Source organism: Thermobia domestica, chromosome 8, assembly GCF_964235325.1.
Source record: "Thermobia domestica chromosome 8, izTheDome1.hap1.1, whole genome shotgun sequence".
Classification (NCBI taxonomy): Eukaryota; Metazoa; Arthropoda; class Insecta; order Zygentoma; family Lepismatidae; genus Thermobia; species Thermobia domestica.
Window position 1 is genome coordinate 84510834 of NC_137461.1, and position 21267 is coordinate 84532100.

Consider the following 21267-nt stretch of genomic DNA (forward strand, 5'->3'; position numbering starts at 1 on the left):
CTTTATGCCCTTTGTCCATGCGCTTCATTTGTCACTAGCTCCCGTCCTTCGCGAAACTGTTCACACCATTCATACACTCTTGTCCGTGACATCGTTTATTCATCATACTGTGCTTGCAATCTTCTGAAAATCTCAGCTGGTTTAACTTTCTCCTTCACAAGAAATTTGATTACACACCTCTGTTCCACAGCCACAGACACACTGCTTACCGCCATGTTCGCTGCAACTGCTACACATGCGCCAAATACGTCATGCCGGGCGCTAGTTACTCGAGAAGGAATACATTACATCACCCGCAAGTTTTATCATGATCCGCCTAGTCATCGATTATTTACGTACGACCTTGAAATCCCGGTCAACCTTGAACGACCCTTGTAGCTATACATCACTACCGTGTGAAGTTAGTTGTATAGGTACCGCTCAATTTTCAGATGTGGCTATTTAGATGATGGCACTAAATTTCAAGTCAGAATCCTATAGCCAGATGGCATAACATGATTTAGATAGAGTATGTAAAATGTATACTCATTTTGTACATTCCACACACAGTTGTTGAGTTTCGTTGCCTTCCAGGTTTATTTGTTTATTTATTTACTCGATAATGGCATAATGCTGAAATGGTAATTATCTAATTCACTTTATGAGTAGAAAACATTTGTTTCCTTACTTATAATGAACCATGCTGTGGAACCATTATGTACCATGTACAATGTTAAGTAATTTTACAAGAGAGTTCGAAAGTATGGAATAAGCAATTTAAGACGGAAATGTGTGTTTTTAGGATACTATTATAACTATACAAGTCCTTTTCGACTTCGGCAAAGTAGCCATCTTAGATGCGAGTGAAAATTTTCAAATGGAAACATGGGCGTGATACATTAAAGAATACAAGAAAATGTTCGAAAAACACAATAGTAATATTTTTGAGCCCGTCTTAATTTGGATTAAATCATTCAGACTGGTAACTGAACTTTAAGGAGTTCGTCAGGTGTTCCTGTGGCTCCACGGATAAAAATCAAGCGAGAATGCGTGAGGAAAGTGTAATGACCATTGGGTAGGATTCCTGGGATGAAAATTAGGTGTGCAATCAATAATTTCCATTTTAAACATTGAAGTTAATAAAAGCTGTATGGAAAATAAGAACTCGCACTAACTAATGTCAGTAAATATCATATTCAATATGGCTGACAGTGACACACCTACTATCTTTTTTGTTCCGTCCACCTGCACCTGACGGTAGTTCATGTGCGTCGGATTCCACTTTAGGTTGTAGGTCCACGTGCTTTGTTTAGCGTCGGTCCTAATCAGGACGCTAACCTTCAATCCAAACTTCCACTTGCATAGAAATATGTACATACATTCTAATTATCTATATCGTAACACTAGTTAACGTCAAGTGAAAGATCTTTGTCAACGTCACTTATCTCCACAAGGAAGTTGGAAGAAGAGCTATCTAATCTTCAGTAATGGTTTCATCTCGGCTCTTTTCTGGTAGTCTACGTACATTCGATCTGGTTAAGGAGGAATCGAACCCTTATCAGCTACATAATTTTATCTCATTTAATTTCTGTTTTGAACATTACAATGTGTAGTTTATGTTGTTCTTTCTTTTACTTATTTATTTGTTTATTTTTATTAGAATAATTTGTCCAGATGAAGTTGATCCTGCCTGGAAAGTTAATACCTGGAATATAATGTCCAAAGTACGCTTGGAGGCGTTTATGTGGGGTGCAGGCACAGCCTTAGGAGAACTACCGCCGTATTTCATGGCTCGAGCAGCAAGACTGTCAGGCTACGACCCTGATGATGAAGATGATCTGAAAGCATTTGAAGAACTTCACCACAAAGACCCCAGTGAAATAGTAAGGTTGCTTTTTTATTATTTTTTTATCAGATATATTGCTTTCGTTATCGTATATCTGTCACAAGTATAAATGAAATACTCGAATATTACACGGATTTACAAACCATTGCTGATTTCTGTTTTGATGGCTTTTTTTATGTTTCAGTTAATAATTCAGTTAATACTTTAAAAAAATATATATGATTATATGCTAATAATATCTATAGGATACACATTGAATACTTAAGAGATAAAAAGACCTTCCGGGGAGAAAAAATTGGCCTTACAGTTTCGTTGCTGTAACAACTTCATCAAAGTCATCTAATTCGCTGCTAGGCTGGAAGCATGTGGGTGGACTCCTTCCTTTCCGTGGACTCCCTTTTTCTTACGAAAAGTAAATAAAGAACTTACACTCATACCACGAAAAAAAAAAAGAAAGAAAAAAACGCACACTTCGGTAGTTTTTATTAAGCTTTTTATACTAATTTCAGGACGCTGAATCTAATGGAACTGTTTTTAAACTATCTGTCCATGAGGTTACAAAATAATGACCTCAAATTTAGAATCTGAAATACCGCTTGGTGAAATGGTGAAATATCTAAGCTTGGATGCATTTCAAATTGCACCTTTTGTACTAATTTGAAGATGCTCAATCGAATGGAACATTGTAAACTATGTCTGTCCATGGAGTTACGAGCGAGAAAAATAGCCTCAAATATGGGATATTTATATTTATTTATATGCCAGCTTTGAGATTATTTTTCTCTTGACTACATGGACGGATATGTTTAAAAATACTCCCGTTGGAATTAGCATCTTCAGATTAATATAAAAAGCACAATTAGAAATGTATCCGAGCATGGGCACTTTCACATTGGCATAAGCGATACTTTCAAGATTCTAACGTTGAGGTGATTTTTTTCATGACCTCATTCTCAAATTGGTATAAGAAACGCAATGAAAAATCCAAGCCTGGATAATTTTTACTAGTGATATGAGCGTTAGTTCTTTAGTCCTCGCTTCGAAAATAGTGTAAATATATCCCATTTTCCACTTATAACGTTTTTCTCCCCGAGTACAAGGTAATGTCCTATTATTTCTAAATATAAATATAAGTTAAATTTCCGTTATTTCATAAAGTTAAATTTCCGTTATTTCATAGTGATGAATTTCGTGCTTGCTGTTCAGTATCTTTAGTTATGCAGTACGGAATTATATGGCCATAATGTGTCAATCAAATTGTCGGTAGCTTAAACGAGAAATTCTTTATCTCAGTGTCTACATGTAACAATGCAGTAGTGGCTTACTAACAGAAGATTTCTTTCTGGCAACTTCGAGTTCGATTACAGATTGTGCTTTTGTGCGGTTAAGGAAGTCTAGCATCTGAGAGATAGCTGCACGTGCCACAAGCAAAACGAAGGGAACGGAATCACTGCAGTAGTCTTTTACACTGTTTCTACGCAACCAAGATCAATAACTCGCTGTTGTTTGTTTGAGTTTTAAACACGGTTGTTGGAATTTTTCCCATCCCAAAAGTTCCCTTTTTTTGGGGGGAGGTAAAGTCCACAAAACCCCACCAAAAAAAAAAAACTTCAGAAATATGCTTGAAAACTTGGATTGATATAATAAGATTAATGTGATTATAATTACTTTCTCCAGTCGTGTTTCCTAGTACACGCCTAGTTTCAGAATTGGGTTAAAATATGTACTTATCATGAGATGATCACCAGAAGAGAACACTATTGAAAAAAACATCTTTCGGAATCTTAAATATCGAATTTTGTTTCCGCTCGATCAAATTCGTTATAACACTGTTCAACTGTAATTTGTTATAAAAAATGAAAAGGATCTTATTTGTGATCGCATCACGTAGAAAGAGCTTACCATTTGAAATGAATTTTTGGATGTAGTTATACCTCGAACTGGGTTTTTATGAAGTTACTTTGATAAAAATTGTTATTCTAAAAGGAAGAGTAGGTCAGAATCCATGCGAAAAATTGAGTGTGTCACGACCCTGTCAAGTTAAGATGAAATTTTGTATGTAAGCTCCTCATTAAAAATAAGTGGACCGTTTCCCTGTAGTTTTGAAAATTCTCGTTTTAAAGGGGGAAGGAGAAATTTTCTATAATTTCTTTCGTCACATTGAAAGCGATGTTGCCTGTTTGTGATCGCATTACGGGGGTTTGAACAGTTTTGAACAGTTTGAAATGAATTTTTGAACGTAGTACCTACCGTAAGCTGGGTTTTTATTATACGATTTATTATACGTATTATTTTGATTAAAGAGCGCATTCTAGGGGTTGGAAGTAGATGGATTCAAAATTTCAGCCATAAATACAGTATCTCATGAGGCTATCAAGTTAAGAAGATGAAATTCGATATATATATATATATATATATATATATATATATATATATATATATATATATATATATAAATTCGATATATATATTCGATATAATATAAATTTATATATATATTCGATATATATATAAACTCCCCATTAAAAATAGTGAGACACGTCTCCCCGCTTTTGAAATTTTTCTATAATTTCTTTCTTTAAATTGCCGTTGCCTGTTATTTGTAATCGTGTCACGTAGAAACATTTGAACAATTTGAAATGAGTTCTTGAATACAGTGCCTACTTCAAGCTGGGATTTTATTATATAACTTTGCTTAAAAAGCTTGTTTTAAGGGAGAAGAGAGTTCAAAATTTATGAAGTTTTATTATTATTATTATTACGCTTTTATTGATATGCGTATTCTGAAGAGGAAGAGAGGAGGCTCAAATATTTTCCTTGAACTCATGAAGCTAATTCTCCCGTGCAAAGAACCGAAATTTCAGCTAGTCTAGAGTTAAAAAAAATAAATAAATAAAAAGCGACTACATTCCCTTTGTTTGTGTTGTACATACTCGCATATTAGTACAAACAAATAATAAAATATCTTCCTACCTGTGTCAGTTAATTACGAATTGAAAACGTTTCGCTTAAGAAAGGAAATTACTAAAGATTTTATAACTCTACCTTTTGAACACTAACGGCAATCGGACCTTGAAACTCGTGAATTCTTCTTGTGTATGTTGTGGAGTATGTGTTGTATAGTACAATTATCGTATGTTACAAAGGTCTTTTAATCGTAAAATCTATTGTAAAAAAACCAATTGGTAACTGGAAAGAACTATTTCTTTTTTTAAAAAAAATCCAACATTTCAGTTTTTCCAAAAAAAAAAAAAAATCGACTTTTTATTTTTAAAATATCAATGCAATAAAGCCGTGTTTCATCGCTGGATCTTGAACTTGATGTACTATCTTAGTATTTGCCTGGCTTGTTTTGACGGAAACTAGAGGAATCTTCTGCCAAGAGGACTGTTTAAGGGATTTGAATCCTGAGTGCAATAGGGGATTTTGTTCCTGTTCTATGTTAAACTGTATTATATAGAATTACCACTCTCTTTTTGTTACTCTATAAAATTGCCTACTTCCTTCTTTATAGAAATCGAAAAATAAAGCAATTATCATTAATGTAAAGTGTGTCTCATGAAACGCGGATGGGGCTTCACGAATTCCGTTGTACGACATTTTTCTTTTTCTTTTTTTTTTTTTATTATTTTTAAATGTAGTTCAATCCCTCTCAAGTATGCACTGATTCTAAGGGAGACTGTGATGATAAGATGGATAATAAATAATGGCGTAACGAAAGTGGAAGGAAACGGGAGAACCTGGAGAAAACCATTCACACGGTGTTTGTCCACCACAAAGTACACTTGACTAGAGCTGGCATTGACCCAGGAACCGTCGCTAGAGTGAGCCACCGCGGCCTCACAAAAGAATACAATAGATCATGAATACTTAAATGGTATTTTTCTTAGGAATGTGGTTTAAAATATACTTACAAATTTAATAAAGCCCAATTTTGCCCGGTAAAACCCAAATTTACCCAATAAAACTGAGTTTTACTCACTACCCATTTTTTTATCTGAGTTTTTCACAACCCTGGTTTTGAATCTTTTGTTAAATGTTACGATTATAGAAATATGACTTGTTAAACGTTCTAAGTTTGTCGACAGAGCTGCATCTAATGTTTGCAGAGTCTTTGCAATAGCGCCTCCGACGCCAACTTTCTTTAACCATCCATTAATACTGATTCTCTGAGTGGTAAAACTAAATTGAGAATAAGATTCTGTGAGTTCTTCCAGACAAGTGCGTCGATTTGAAGCTGCCACTGCAACCTCAGAATTAAATTTTGCAAGTCTTTTATTGAACATATATTATAGGAAGTTAATTAAGAGTATATGCTGTGTGTTTTTGTTCTTCCCCAGAGCAGTTTCGTTGTTTATTTGTTTGCTGAAGTTCAATGTCTTTTTTCAGCACCGAAATTATATGAGACATTGACCTACCATTGAAAATGGAATCCAAATTACTGTAATGCGTTTAGGTTTTTGAATACTCACCGGAAATCGAACCCGGGACCACGATCATCAAAGGCGTGTGTATTTGTCATTAGAACATGCATGTGGGTTCCAAAGAAATTTTGTAGTATACAATTATTTATAACGTTTCAGTAATGTTCAAATGATTTTTATAGTGTCTGTTGTACATCTAAAGAATATATCCAGTATCAGCAAAGATTATTCCAGTCGTGATATTTAGCAGTATTTTATTTAAGCAATGTTTGTTATATATATATATATATATATATATATATATATATATATATATATATACTTGATTTTTCTATGTACCAATGGACTGACATAAAAATCATCCATTCTTTTATTAATTAGTGAGTGAATTTTTATTAAACATTTCTTTTTTACTTTCTGAATTCCCTGATCCCTTTGCTTATCAATGTAAATGTAAAATTATTATTGCTGTTATTGTTTTTCAGACAATGGTAGAGCGAACGAAATTGGCGGTAGAAAAATTTATTAAGAGAGTTGGGTTCTTGGGAATATTAGCTTGTGCATCGGTAAGTGTAATTTATATTGTCCTGTGAATTGTCAATCTTTTAAATTAAGGAACACATGCCGGTTGTTGTTTAGAATATAAGAATATCATTTTTACTTTTTCTTGTAGTGTTAATTATTTTTCTATTTTGTTGCAAATTTCGTATATTAATAATAATTATTTAATTTTTCCAAGTTTGGATAGATTTTTCATATCTTTATGACCTAGAATCTTAAAAGTTTCCATTGAAAAGTTAACGAGGAGTAAAATACTTTACTGTAAAACAGTGTAACCCCAAACGTCGGAAAGAACTGTTTACTTTTTATATAAAAAATAATCAGTTTGAAAAGTACTTGCGCAAGATAGTACTGGTAGGGGTTATAATAGACAAATCAACATTACTTGAAGTTTAAACTGTAGATACAATGTATCACATTTTCGCTGATTATATATGTATGTAAACTGTGAGAATCAGTATAGTCTATATAGCATTGTGCATTCTGTATATTGTTATTGAATTTATGATATTTGTAGCTACTATTATATTAAAATATTTGTTGTCTTTGAACAGTATATCCTATTTCCATGCATTGAATGTAGTTTGTATTTTAACTGTGTTATAATGCAAATAAAACATGCAAATGTGTATTTGCGTTAGTTTTGTACCTCATAGTGCTATAGTGGGCTTCCGATTATTTTTAATACAAAATAGTAAGAAAATTAAATTAATAATTGATCCTTTATAGTCTTTGGTAATACAGTTACTCAAGAAATTATAGCATCTGTTCGCTACCAATTACGTTTGTTTTCTCTTACTTTAACTGACAATCCTTTTCTAACTAAATCATTCAAGTGAGAGTTTATCTTAATTAATGTGACTTAAATTCATTTGTATCCTTACGTTGTAAGTAATTACAGGTTCCAAATCCACTGTTTGATCTTGCTGGAATCACATGTGGACATTTTCTCGTTCCTTTCTGGACATTCTTCGGTGCCACTTTGATCGGCAAAGCCATTATTAAGATGCATATACAGAAAATGTTCGTTATAATTGCATTCAATGAAGCATTACTAGCAAGGGCTGTGTCATTGGTAGTATATATTCCAGTGATTGGTTCTAAGTTGCAGGAACCTTTCAAAGAATACCTCGTTAAACAGAAAAGTAAATTGCATAGTAAAGGTGGCGCAAAAGTAGCTTCGGTAAGTTTTCTCTTCTTTATAGTTAAGAGTAATTGTCTTTTATAAGTGTCAGAAGGAATTAATAGTTTTGTCTTTATATTATGGGCAGATTTTCTTATAGCATAAATTAAAAGATAATCACCTTTTCTATAGGCAACATTGTAGTGTAGTAAAGTAATTACCATAGTTCAGCGTTTGTCAAACGGGTATGCTCTAGTGTCCTCTTAGATTCAAGTGAAGTGCGTGCACTATTGTTGAGAATCTCGAACAGGGTAAATTATACAAATTATAGATTAATACGATTTAAATGAAATCTTTGAGTTTTACGTCCCACAGTTATGCCGGTTAGGCTAAAGGAGACGGTGAAGATGAGAAATGAATGAAATGGTGGAATGAAGAAAGTGGGAGGAAACGGGAGAACCCCGAGAAAACCCACGCACACGGTGTTTGTCCACCACAAAGTTCACGTGGCGGGGGCTAGGATCGAACCCGGGACCCCAAGCACCAGAGGTGAACGCTCTACCACTGAGCCACCGCGGCCCCCTTAATACGATTTAATAAGAAGATTATACAAATTTTAACTTCTAGGGAGCATTATTATAAAATGTTCTTAATAGCCTTCAATTATTAAAAAATATAAATATAAATAAATAAATATATATATATATATATATATATATATATATATATATATATATATATATATATTCTTTCATTAAGGCCAATATAAAATCAAGGAAATTTTATTAAATACTTTTTAAAAACCTAAGTATAATGGTACAGTAGTATATGCTGAAAACATTTTTTTAAATGATAAAATTGCATGGGAAAAGACGTAAGTAGAGTGGTCCACAGAACATTCTGTAAACAAAAAATTGTCTCTACTTGAAAAACGTTCGAGAAACCCTGCCACAGTTAGTACAGAATTTAATCCTTTTGAAATGCCGTGTCTCAGCTACTACAGATCCAAATGAAGTAGTTCCTGGAGCTACATATTTGACGCCATATGCTTAGTAGGCATGTAAGTAATATGTTGTACTGGTCACTCGATATTGAGTTATGCGCTTTTTTTCTGTCTGTCTGTCTGTCTGTTTGTTGGTCTGAGATCGAACTGGATGTTCTAAGGGATTAAGGTGGAACATGTTGATGTAACGTTTATACCAGATACGGCTAATGAACATATTCTTATACGCCTGGCGACAAAATAACATACTTGGTCAAACATCGAAAATATAAGTATCTTACTTTCAGGCATAGGTAAACCACACTTCTGTTTTAAGAAAATGAAATATTAATTTAAACCATACTGACACTATAGGAAATGTATGATTTCGAAAATGTGTCATATGTTCTGTGAACGAAAATTATGTGACAAACAGAAGTGAACGAGGTATATAGTTCGCAACATTTTGTATATGCACCACATTTGTTGGAAAATCAACTGCGTGGACACTCACCATAATCACTCACTTTTGAAGCAGGTGGTAGAAATAAATCCACAGCAAACTCTCTATATGATAACTGTAAGGCTGTATGGAATATTCCACTATTTTTCGTCTGGCAATAATATGTAGAATGAGAAACTTAGTGACCTAACCTGATAGACTTGGCATCATATAACCTCGTTGGTTTAAAAAAAAAAAAATAATGTTGTTCTCCAAATAAACAAAAACCTTTTTTTCTTTATTCAATTCAAAAATAGTGTCTTGCAATAGGCAGGATCTAATTATATGCAACTGTATAAAAAAAATAAGAGGGCAGCTAGATTTCCCATTTATCACTTTTTTTTTTTCTTTCTTTCTTTCTTCATAAATAGCTTACGCAACTTATGGGTTGCACTATAGCACGTGTAACTATAACTTGATAAGTGATAATTTTGTATTGTCCGTACTTTCTGGACATTCCTAGGGACGACAGCTAGAATACTTTGATATTTTTATCCTTGCGGTTAAATTAGAACGTTTTCAACAATTAGATTACCATAAAAATAAAATTTAATATGACAAACTCAGGGAACATCGTAGCATAACTGATTGATTAAAATTCTTAATCTGTCTAGGCATTTTCGCATTTGCTTTACTCTGCAGTCCAGCAGCGAGTTCTTCGTGGCGAGCTTTATTGCCGATACATCACTTTACATCTTTTCCCCCCAGACTTTGTTAATTATCCAACTATATAACTCAAGAATCTCAAAGATTAGTCAGTACAGAAAGGAAAGTTTACCACTAGATCGTATCCTGTTGTAAAGCAATGATCAGAATTATTAATATTCACTTATTTCCTAAGGTACAGTGTATCTTTAATCTTATCTTTTTGGCTTACCCACAGTTCTCTTTTTCCAGAGAGTTCTTAATTAGAACTCGGCGAACTTCTTGTACAAATATTTTCCGTACGAGTGGGCCGCAGTGGCTCAGAAGTAGAACGTTCACCTCTGGTGCATGGGATCCCTGGTTTGATCCCAATTCGCATCAAGTGAACTCTGTGGTGGACACACCGTGTGCGTGAGTTTCCTCGGGGTTCTTCCGTTTCCTCCCACTTTTTTCATTCCACCATTTTCATTCATTTCTCATCATCCCGTCTCCTTTAGCGTAGCCAGCGTAACGTGGGACGTAAAATCAAAGATCTCATTTTATTATTTTCCGTACAAGCGATACATGAAACCCTCATTAGTTCTTTTTATTAATTTTAAATGTCTCCGCCATCCTAGTAATATCATTTGTGTAGTTTATCCTCCTATTCTATCTCTTTTATGCTGAGAATTTAGCAGCAATGCTTCCTTTCCCTTCCACCTACACAAACATTTTCTAAAGCACTCCCATATTAGATATTGGAAAATCCTTCGATGCGCAGTAGTATGTATTCTCCAGGTCATTTGTGAACTTTGCTGGCCTCCGAGATTTTCATTACACCCACTTGCAGTTACAAAATTCCAGACAAACTACTGCTGTTTAAATATTTAGAAAAAGTTAGACATTTTCTCAAGTAATATTCACAGTATACTGACAGCCTTACGATTGTAGAGTATTGTTCTCTGCTAAGCTTTCTAGAGCATTCGTCCTTGTTCAAGTAATTTTTAAGGATGTAAATGAAACTTTACTTCACTTATTGCGTCTGTAAGTGTTCCTGTTGGGCTTCAGTCATTTACTCTGTGGCCATGTTCACCGTGTTAAATTATCCACTTCAAATCGCCAGGTTAAATTATTCACCAGGTTAAATTATCGGATCATTATAAACGCATTTTTCGTACAAGGGTTCTAAAATTGAAATAAACCCTTTTGATAAACTGACTGTTTATGTAGAGAAAAATTTATACGGCTTTTTCTGTATGAAAGAATTGCATATTTAAAGATTCTTCTGTGAGGTTCTGTCTTAGGCACTCTTTCTTTTTTCTTGATATAACTTAGATACTTAACTTTAAACATCTGTAGAGAAATTGCATTTAAACATTCCTCTTTGTTATGTAAGATAATATGTTTCTAAAATACTTCATTATTGACTCAAAAAGTAATATAATGTATTGTGTGAATAATTATGATAGCATTGTTTCCTGTAAAGCTAAGGAGAAATAAATAAATATGCAAAGCATGAAAAATTATCTGGACAATGGATTTTTTTAAGAGCAAAAACATTACTAGTAGTATGTACGTCAGTGTTAGAATAATGCGTATGTCACTGTTAGGAAAATGTGTCATCATTAAAAGAAAAACAATAATCAAGACAATCTGCTAATAAATAGTTTATTTTTCACATATTCAGTAGATAAATAAATAAACAGAATAAAAAAACTATCAATTATTATTAGCAACAAACGAAATATATTTTAGCGACATTATGATAAAATTTGCTTTTCTCCATTTTCTCGAAAACTACACATCAGAATTTATTAAGTATGTCAGTGTGTCCAGCTCAATGTCATATATTGATTGATATGTCTTACCTTTGGCCAATGTTATGCAAAAACTACAGTTTAAAAGTTGATCATAATTTTTGGCTATATGTCACTAACCCTGAATTGGTATACGTCTCTGATGTCATACGGGTGGTGTACGTGTGAGCGCCGCACTCACATCTGTTTTTTTCTTTTGTTTTTGGTATTATTGTTAGCTTCTGTCAACCATAGTATTTATAGAAAGACAAGAGAACCATTAATAATGCGAGAAAAACTTATTTTATCAATATTACTTAATGGTTCTTAATAATAATATGTTTTATAATTTAATTATGACAAATGGTATTACCACATACTTAGAATCTCAAAAAAAAAATCACTCAATTTTTCAAATACTGTTATATTAACGTAAAAGCTCATTACGCTCAAAAAAAAAAAAAATAAATAAATAAATAAATAAATAAAATAAAAAAATAAGTGAACGTAACGTACGGCAGTCCAACATTTTTGTTTGATAATGACAAAAATAATTATTAGGTTTTAAATATACTTAGGTTCATATTTAAAGACATATAACTTCTTACAAGGAGACTTACGGAAGTGTCACTCACCGATTTGAATGAAATTTTGCACACTTGTAGAACATTGAAAAATAATCGACACGTATTTTTTTTTTTATTTCTGCAATGGTGCGGGTTTAAGGGTAGAAACCACCCTTTGAACGTTAGGGGTGGCATCGAAGCTTGAACAGAAAACACTCATTTAATGAAGAAACCACAATGCCAGGGAGTTTTAGAACAGCTGATTCAGAAACTAACGTCAAAATTACAAAATTCAAAATGGCGGATCCAACATGACGATTACAATTACAAAAATTCTTCTGGTTTAAAATGCTGTACTTTTAACCAAGAACATTCATAGTTGGCAGGGATTACTGCGAGGAGGTTGCAGACCGATTTGAAACCCCTTTCTGTACTTATTTTAACGAGATGCTTTATTAAAGTGTGTCTTTGCACCTTCACAATTGGGGTTGCGTATTTAAAGTAAGTCCTCTTGTTTACCACTATTCGGGTTGCTTATTGAAAGTGATTTCCCTCCCCTCTTACTAGTTGGGGTGCATATTTAAAGTGAGTATCCTCTCCTCACTATTCGGGGTGGTTATTCAAAGTTAGTCCCCTCTCTTACTATTCCGGATGCTTATTCCAGCGTCTAATGCAAAGTCGATTTTATTAGATTCTTGGAGTGGTCACAATTCATCAACTTTTGAACTTATTTTAAGAACAAAAGAGGACCACAAAATAGAAACCATTTCTGCAGGAATAACTAATAGGATTCAACCTCTTGATGTCTTAGGCGATAGAAAAAACTTCTTCAGACACTTTTGTGATATTGGGTGATATCAATAAAACGGAGAAGTTACTCATTATTCCCAATTTTGTAGTAGTTACTCGCATTGGTATCAATAAAAAGAGAACTGAGCACTACTTGTCTCGGCTGACCTCGGAGAAACCCCGCCCTTTTGAAGTAACCACACCTCTATTCTCGAGCGGAATAACTACTCCGCGTTTGATATCAATAAAAATCAAAGACTCCTCTGTGATGCTAGTAACTTCTCCAAATTTGTGGAGCAAGATAAATAGGTGACTCCGTGCGAAATATGGCAGAGTATATGATTGTTTTGCTACGTAGAAAAACTTGTAAACTGCATAGAAATGTTGCAAGTGGAGATTACAAAAAACATTATAGGTTCATGAAAGAAAATGTAGAGTGATTAGCACAACATTTTTAGGAGAATCAACCGAAATTCGAGGTGGGGCACTACGTAATGAGAAAAAGATGTGGGTTCTCTTGCGTTACGTGAGTGATCCGGGATTCCAGGTCGGAGTGTCAGAGGATTCTGGTGTAGCTCAAGGTACTGTGTCTATGACTACTACAAGTGTAATGGATGCGATTATTGCGAAATCTGAAAATCCGGAAGTGTGCGTAATATGCAAACAGCAAAGGCAGAGTGGCAAGAACAATATACATTTCCGGGTGCTATCGGAGCACTTGACTATACACACGTGGCAATAAAGAAACCTAGTATTTTGGAGACGAATACACTAATAGGAAGAGCTCATTCCTGGCTAAGTGGTTAGCGTACATGCCTTTGGCTGGGAGACCCGCGTTCGATTCCCAGCGGGAGCTCATGTGGTTCGGATTCCACGTTAATCAGTGGGTCCAGTCTCATATAGCCTAGCTACTGAAAAGGACGTTAAACTCAAAATCAACTCAACTCAACGTTGATAGGAAGGGGGTATACATGAGAATGTATTTTGTTTATATCAAGGCGAAAGGGGACATGTATGGTGTGGAAAACGCAATCAGATGGACGTGCTTTATGACGTGACTGGCTTGACTTTTTAAAAAAAGAAAACAAAGGGACCAGGTGTCTGATTTCGTTCTTAAAGCCAAACAATCTACAAAGATCTTGGACAACATGTGATATGCACATGTCGTGTTAATCTTATATTGCTGGATTCGAATCAACATCCATCAGTTCTAATAGGTTCATTCTCATGGTTTCAGTGTTACTTTCTTGTTTCCCGTTTCTCTTTTTTCTTTTTGTCGTATTCTCTTTCGAATATTAAAGATTCTCTTTTGGATTTGTGTCAGTCGTAGATGTATTTGATATTTCGTTGCATTTCACTGTAATTGCCTTCAAAGCTTCGGCTTTCCTTCGTTTACTTTCTGGTAACTGTGACTTTCAAAGTACCACTGGAAACTCTTTTATAATATCCCCAAATGCAGTTTGATTGAAACTGTCGTTGCTACTTGCCCGTTCCATGGCATTTAGGATACTACGCCATAGGTTAAAAACAACGAAATGATTGCGCCACGAATGGGAGAAATGAGGAATCACTTCTTTTATTGATACGACTCACTGTTGCGCGCAAAGGAAACGTGAGTGAACGTTCATAAAAATCTGGAGCAGTCTAGACTTGAGTAGTGGCTTGGTTTATTGATACGAAATTGAGGGAGGAGATTACTCCAGGTGTAGTTACTCCGATTTTCGAGCAGGACTTCTCACGAGTAGTTAGTTATTTTTATTGATATCACCCATTGTCCTTCTCTGCAACTATAACATGACCTTACATCTCCGTAATAATATAAGTAAGATCCAATCACTGATTGATAATCAGTACTCTTCTCCCAGATTTGCAAATCTTATTAGGTATTTGTGGTACAAAAGAGTTTTAAAAAACTGCACTTGAAAATCACATAAAATTTTGTTTCAAAGATTGTGCAGCATTTTGCGATTTGGGCACAGATATTGCCGTAATAAGGTGTGTGTGGTGTAAACAATGTTTATACATCACACACTTGTTTTTACGGGATATCATTACTGCAAAACGTTTTCTCGGTAAATTCATAATTATAACAATTGAGGATAGACTGTGAAGTTCTGACGTAGTAAGAGGCAAGGGACTCACTATACATAAATGAAATTAAATCTTTGATGTTTATGTCCCACGGTTATGTCGGCTAGGGTAAAGTACACGGTGATGATGAGAAATGAATGAAATGGTGGAATGAAGAAACTGGGAGGAAACGGGAGAACCCCGAGGAAACCCACGCACACGGTGCTTGTCTACCACAAAGTTGCTTGAACTTCAACTGACCAAGTTATGCTACTACAGTAGCTACATCCCTTGACTACAGAAATACAAAAGACAGATATAAATAATTTCACAATGTTGCTGTTAGTAATATATTCAAAATGAACGAGTTGCGCCCCAAGTGAGCTCCGCGCTCACACGTATACCAATTCAGGGTTAACCATATGATATATTGTTGTTTTTCTTATGTCATATTGAAAACTTTGATGAAGGTATACTTCAGCATCAGTTAATAGGTGGTGCAGTAATAGGTATCGTGCAGCATCAATTTTCAGGTTTGCCATAATAGTAATAATAATAATAATAAACTTCTCGAGAACCGCACATGATTTACACTCACCCATAACATTTTATTCAGCTTCAGGATATATATATATATGTTGATTGATATAGGTCTCATCGTTGAACAAAATTTTCTCCGTTAAGCGTTGATAATATTGTAAAATTTCATACTGTGTGTTTTCGTGTTTTGCAGGAGGAGAGCATGTTGTCATCCATCTTCGAGAAGTTTGTGATGGCGATGATCTTGTATTTTGTGATCTCAATAATAAACTCGCTTGCACAAAGTTATCACAAGCGGATTAATAAAAAACCTCGTGAAGAGAAAGTCGCCAAAGATTGATGAAGATGAGATTAGGAAGGAAATAAGATTGTTCTTTTTTAATTTTTTTAAAAAAAAACAAGAAACGAATAAGAATGAAAAGTTGTAGTTTATGCATTTCAGTACATGAAACAAAAAATAAGGAATTAAGAAAGAGAGAGAGAGAATTGTTCAAGTTTCCTTGTAGTTGTGGTGCGAAAGTAGGTAAAGCTGTTGATGCTCTGATTATATATCCTCCAACAACCAATTGAGTATTGTTAGTACCTCAGTAGAAGTTTTGAATTGGGAATTCCCTTTCGCTTCGCTAAAGCAACAATCGAAACGCGCTAGCGAAAAAGTGATGTTTAAAATTCCCTTGGAAAACTGATGTAGAAAATTAGTAATTCTGGTTGTTTTTTTTGTACAAGTGGCATTTTTATGTACAGTGAGTTCATTGTAAATATATTGTTTTGCAGTTTTTTAAATATATATTTCATGTGAAAAATAAGTGCAAATTGTAATTACTATTTGCTGTTTGTTTCTTTCTTTCGTTGTTTGTGATTTGTTCATTGTGGTATGCAGAAGAATTACGAGGTCTGTCGAAAACTGCTGCTTACACTGTCTTGAAAGAATGGGTAGTTCCTTATTTCTTTGTCACATTCCTAATTAACACGCCAGTTTGTTCCTATAAAATATGTTGAGGGCGCAGGACGCCACTGCGTTGTCTTTCAGTAGGTGATCATGAAGTAGCGTATATATATGTGTGTGTTGTGATATGTATATAGCGGAGGGTACCAAATACTGCAATAATGTAATCACATGTGTTCGAGTAAGTAATTTTGTCCTGATATTTTTTCTTCCTTGCGGTTTTGCACTGGTTCATATATACATTAAGGCATTTTCTATGTATAATCCGTTAATTCTTATTTCTGATTCCCACATGTTCAAGTGTATTATTTTTATTGATATTGATATTCACCTTCAGACTTTGATCTATTTTCTGTTCTATTGTCGAACCCTATTTTTACGTGGTGTTCTTTCATAGCAGCACTACAGCGACATACCTCGTATCTTGAACGTGAAAGATGGTTAATTTGTTATCTTTGTGATACAAAAGTATTATTGCACTTCCGAGTTTTAAAGAGCAACAATAAGTTAATGTCGGTTCCTTATTTTACCTGCCTTGCTACAATAGTAGAAGTTGTTGTATTGTAGCTGGCTCAAATATAAACTACAAAAGCCATATGTATAATTATACTCCGATTAAAATAACTTAGATTTCTGACAGTTTAAGGCAGTGATTGAGGAGTTTAATGAGTAGGTCAGCACCAAAGATATTTGGCTCTGTCACGAAAATTTGGTAGATTGTAATTGACGGCTTAGTCTACCTTCTTCATAAAATGTTCGAATTACATGTTGGTTAAAAATAGTAGCTTTGCCAAATTAAAATAAGTGTATTGGAGGAAAAGTATGAAATAGTGTTACTTGATCAGATAATTATTTGGAAGAGAGAGAAAGAAGCCTTTTTCACGTTTCAATATTTAAGTACAAACTCATAACCCTGACTTCGATTCAGGTCAGCGGTTTTTTTTTTTCTTTCTTTCTTTCTTTTTTCTTTCTCTCATTGTGCAGTTATTAATTTTCAAGAATCTCATTAGATGACATTGTGAACTAGTTATTTGAAGTTAAAATTGTGTTAATTTGGAAACGGGTATAAGTAAAATCATGGAAAGAACTGAGTCAGTCTCAGGCGGAAAAGAAGTTTCGAGTAAAAATGTTCTGTGACAGTCCAGTGTTGATAACTCTTAAATTGTTACCTATAACCAAAACTTTCACGAACGCAGAGTTATTTTAATCAGAGTATGAAATAATAAGAGTGAAAATGTGTATGCCAAACTGAAGTTGTGTGATAAAATATCAAGCCGATCCCTATCATTTGAAACATTAACGCGAAAGATTAGTAGCATAAACGATGATAATGTGAAATTTATTTATTTAAATATCAGTATAAACTTCTATTCCCTTAGAAACAAGTCTTGAAAAATTTTCGTTTGGAGTAGTCGAGTGTATGTAAATATATAGATGTATTTAGCAAGATTTTCTTTAAGCGTTTGACTTTACCAGTGAATGGTAAGGTGCTTTTAGAGTATTTGTAAATAATGATTAAGTATATTTATAACATATGCAAAAAAATATATTAAATTCAGTTGGATGTTAATTATAAAGTATTATTGCGGGTGAATTTACAAAATATATGTTATTACTTTTTTTTTAAAAAAAAAAAGGTACTGATATTTATGTGCCCAGAACGAAATCTGATGATAATGTGATTTTTTTAATGCGAGACTAAAATATATGGTTTGATATGGTGTGAAAATGAACGTTTTTTTTGTAATACTGAGAAAAAAGACTGTTCAGAATAATTCTAAAAAAATGAAGAAAAAACTATTAAAAATATTATTATTATTTTTAGTAGCTTTACATAAGGAATGATTTAGTATTTTGTAAACACACTCAAAGTGAAATAACCAAAGATAATTTTGATCGCGTTAAAAATTGCGTTAGGAAGTGATAATCAGTCATGTCATTTAAGAGTGAGTACTTTGTTTATATATAAATATAAATCATAAAGTTTGGGAATGTATCTTTTGAAGAACGATGTTAAAAATTATTTAAATTGTTTCTATTTCGTAAAGTCTGCAACAAATTATTCATTTTTAAGCTATAAGGTTTATTTAATAAAGCGGGGATCAACAATTTGTAGTGTAGTGTTCTTTTTTACTACTACCTATACACATCTTTCCGTGTGATTTTCTTACTTGTTGCTTCCATCTTTCCACAAAAGATGTGCATATACGAGGTTCGGCTGGAAAGTTTCTGCCAGTTCTGAAAGTTCTTTTACGCCTTAGTGCCTATTTTTAGGTAGTAGGGCAGTCTCTTCATTATTCGATTAAAAACTGTACCAATAAAGCTTTTTTTAAAACACGGAGGCATTGTAGAACACGTTACGTATGGCTTCACCCTTTCTGCGTCAAGAAATAGGGTGTGATGACGTCATAACTTGAAACAAAGGAATTTTTAGACCTATTTTTATTATTATTTTGGCGGGCTTATTTTTGCATGCAGAAGACTGAAATTTTGCACAACATTCAGTGTACCCTTAGTATTTTTCAGATCTGTGTTAAAAAGGAGAGTCCAGAGGGGCAAAAAGGTAATAAAAAAAGGGGGGGGATATTTTAACAAAAATCCCTTTCTTATACTGATAGTATAGAAGTTATCCGTACAAGCAGATTTGACTTAGATGAAACTACTGTACCTAGGTATAAGATTCATCTAAGAGAACTTTCTGTGCTTCAGAGAAAATAGTATGTCCAGGACTTAATTTTCTTGGTGATAGTCACGGAAACCACGAACTGCTTCTCTTTAATTTAAGATGATTTAGCAGCTACGAAACGCCAAAATATAAACAAGTGGAAGAAATCAACAAATCTTGCAAACTATTGATCGTATTACCTTTTAAAGGCATATTATATACTGTTCAGTGTTCGATTTGTAGGGGGATGCCTGGGATTAACCCCCTCCCCTTTGGAAAAATCAACCCGGCTTCTTGTTTAGCTAATGTTGTCCCAACCAGGGATAGTGGTTTTCTTCTCTCTGTACATAGTTCCTTTATCATGGAAAATATTTAAAATCACTCTCTTAGAGCATTCTGTTTTCTAAGTTTGGATGACGCTTCTTCCAGTCTCACTTCCCTTTTCTTCTTTCCCGTACATGAGGCTGTATTTGTTTGTGCTAGCTACTGGCATAAAAATACCGTTTTGGGAAGTTTTAAACGAATCTTGCAAGAAAACAAAACCAAAGATGCGTGTTGTTTCATGGTCTGTAGTATATTTGCAAGGTCCCCTTCCTCTTTGTCAACAAAGATGAAGGGGAAGATTTGATGTTAATCTTACCATTAAAACTCGGAGCACCAATATACTAATAATGCGTTTCTTCTTCTGCCGACAAGAAAAGAAACAATTGAGGTACTAGCAAAAGCACAAGTGGACCAGAGTTTTCCCTCTTTCCCCGTGCATCACATTACAGAAGTAAGAAATGTTTATTGCTCTTGCGGTCAACATATGTTTGACATTTTGGATCCTACAGCCTCCCCAACCAAAGGCAAGAATGAATACAAGTCAGTGTTGTCATCTACAGGTTTTTTAATAGCTAATAAAGGAATAAAACTGGAAAATTTAATCTCAGGAGAACACTGGAAACCTGCGCTATCACTAGAATAAAATGGTTGTTGAGAAGGAATAAAGGCAATGGGGAAAATTACAATTATAGAGGAAATTCAAGTTACTACTATATATTCGCGCTTGCGGAGTCAATGCCATATTTGTTTTTCGTCTGCGGCAGTCGCCGTGACAGATCCGTTTGGGACATCAAGTTTTATTGCTCCTTGGGCGTAGGAAAACATAAATGCTTTCCTCTATCGGTTGTAGCCACATAGGGTATTGTTAAATTGACAACAATACACCACTTCGGTTAATTTGGATTTTCAAACAATCGAAGAGTTATATAGGTTCCATTTGGCTTTAAAGAAAAAGAAAAGAAACAGGCAGGGCCAGGACTTAAGAGTTGTTCGCAGCAAGCTAAATGTGGATGAGCCCTCTAGTGTTCTCTCGTGTTGAGTTTATGGTAGCTGTGCGTTCGTTCTTGCGCGGAGTGAATCTTACACCGGTGTGAATCAAATACTTATATCGATCAATATTCTGGTAGTGTCTTATATTTGTTTTTATTTATTTATTTTTTATTTTTATTTATTTATTTATTTTTTTTTTTTAATGAAATCAAACCTATGCGTGTGTATTATTTTTGAACATTTGTGTTCGTGTAACTAATCTTAAACATTAAAGTGTGGCTCTGTAGTACCATTTACGCACAGCCGTCATAATGGAGAAACAACGAACTATATTGTCATTTTATGCTCCCAGTACGAAACAACAGGAAGACAGACCGCCAAATACAACAATAAATGAAAGCACTTCATGGGGTAAGGTAAAACTTTCTGATGAAGTGAATACCGATATAGAAGTCCCACCAGCAGAAAAACGTGCTAAATGTGATGCTAATAGTATCGTTTTCACAGAGTCGGGAAACTAGAGTAGTGCAGATGTCGGTG

The 21267-nt window shown here is 34.1% G+C and overlaps 1 protein-coding gene across 4 annotated transcripts in view; it reads left to right on the forward strand.

The window, feature by feature from the left end:
- The window catches only part of Tango5 (Transport and Golgi organization 5), a 74152-nt gene extending 55293 nt beyond the window's left edge, over positions 1-18859 (forward strand). For all 4 annotated transcript variants that reach the window (XM_081768668.1, XM_081768666.1, XM_081768664.1 and 1 more), the window contains exons 5-8: positions 1640-1862; positions 6735-6815; positions 7712-7993; positions 15996-18859. In XM_081768668.1, the coding sequence (XP_081624794.1) occupies positions 1640-1862; positions 6735-6815; positions 7712-7993; positions 15996-16142 (733 nt within the window). In that variant the 3' untranslated portion in view covers positions 16143-18859. The remainder of the gene's footprint in view (positions 1-1639; positions 1863-6734; positions 6816-7711; positions 7994-15995) is intronic.
- Positions 18860-21267: the final 2408 nt, after the last annotated feature.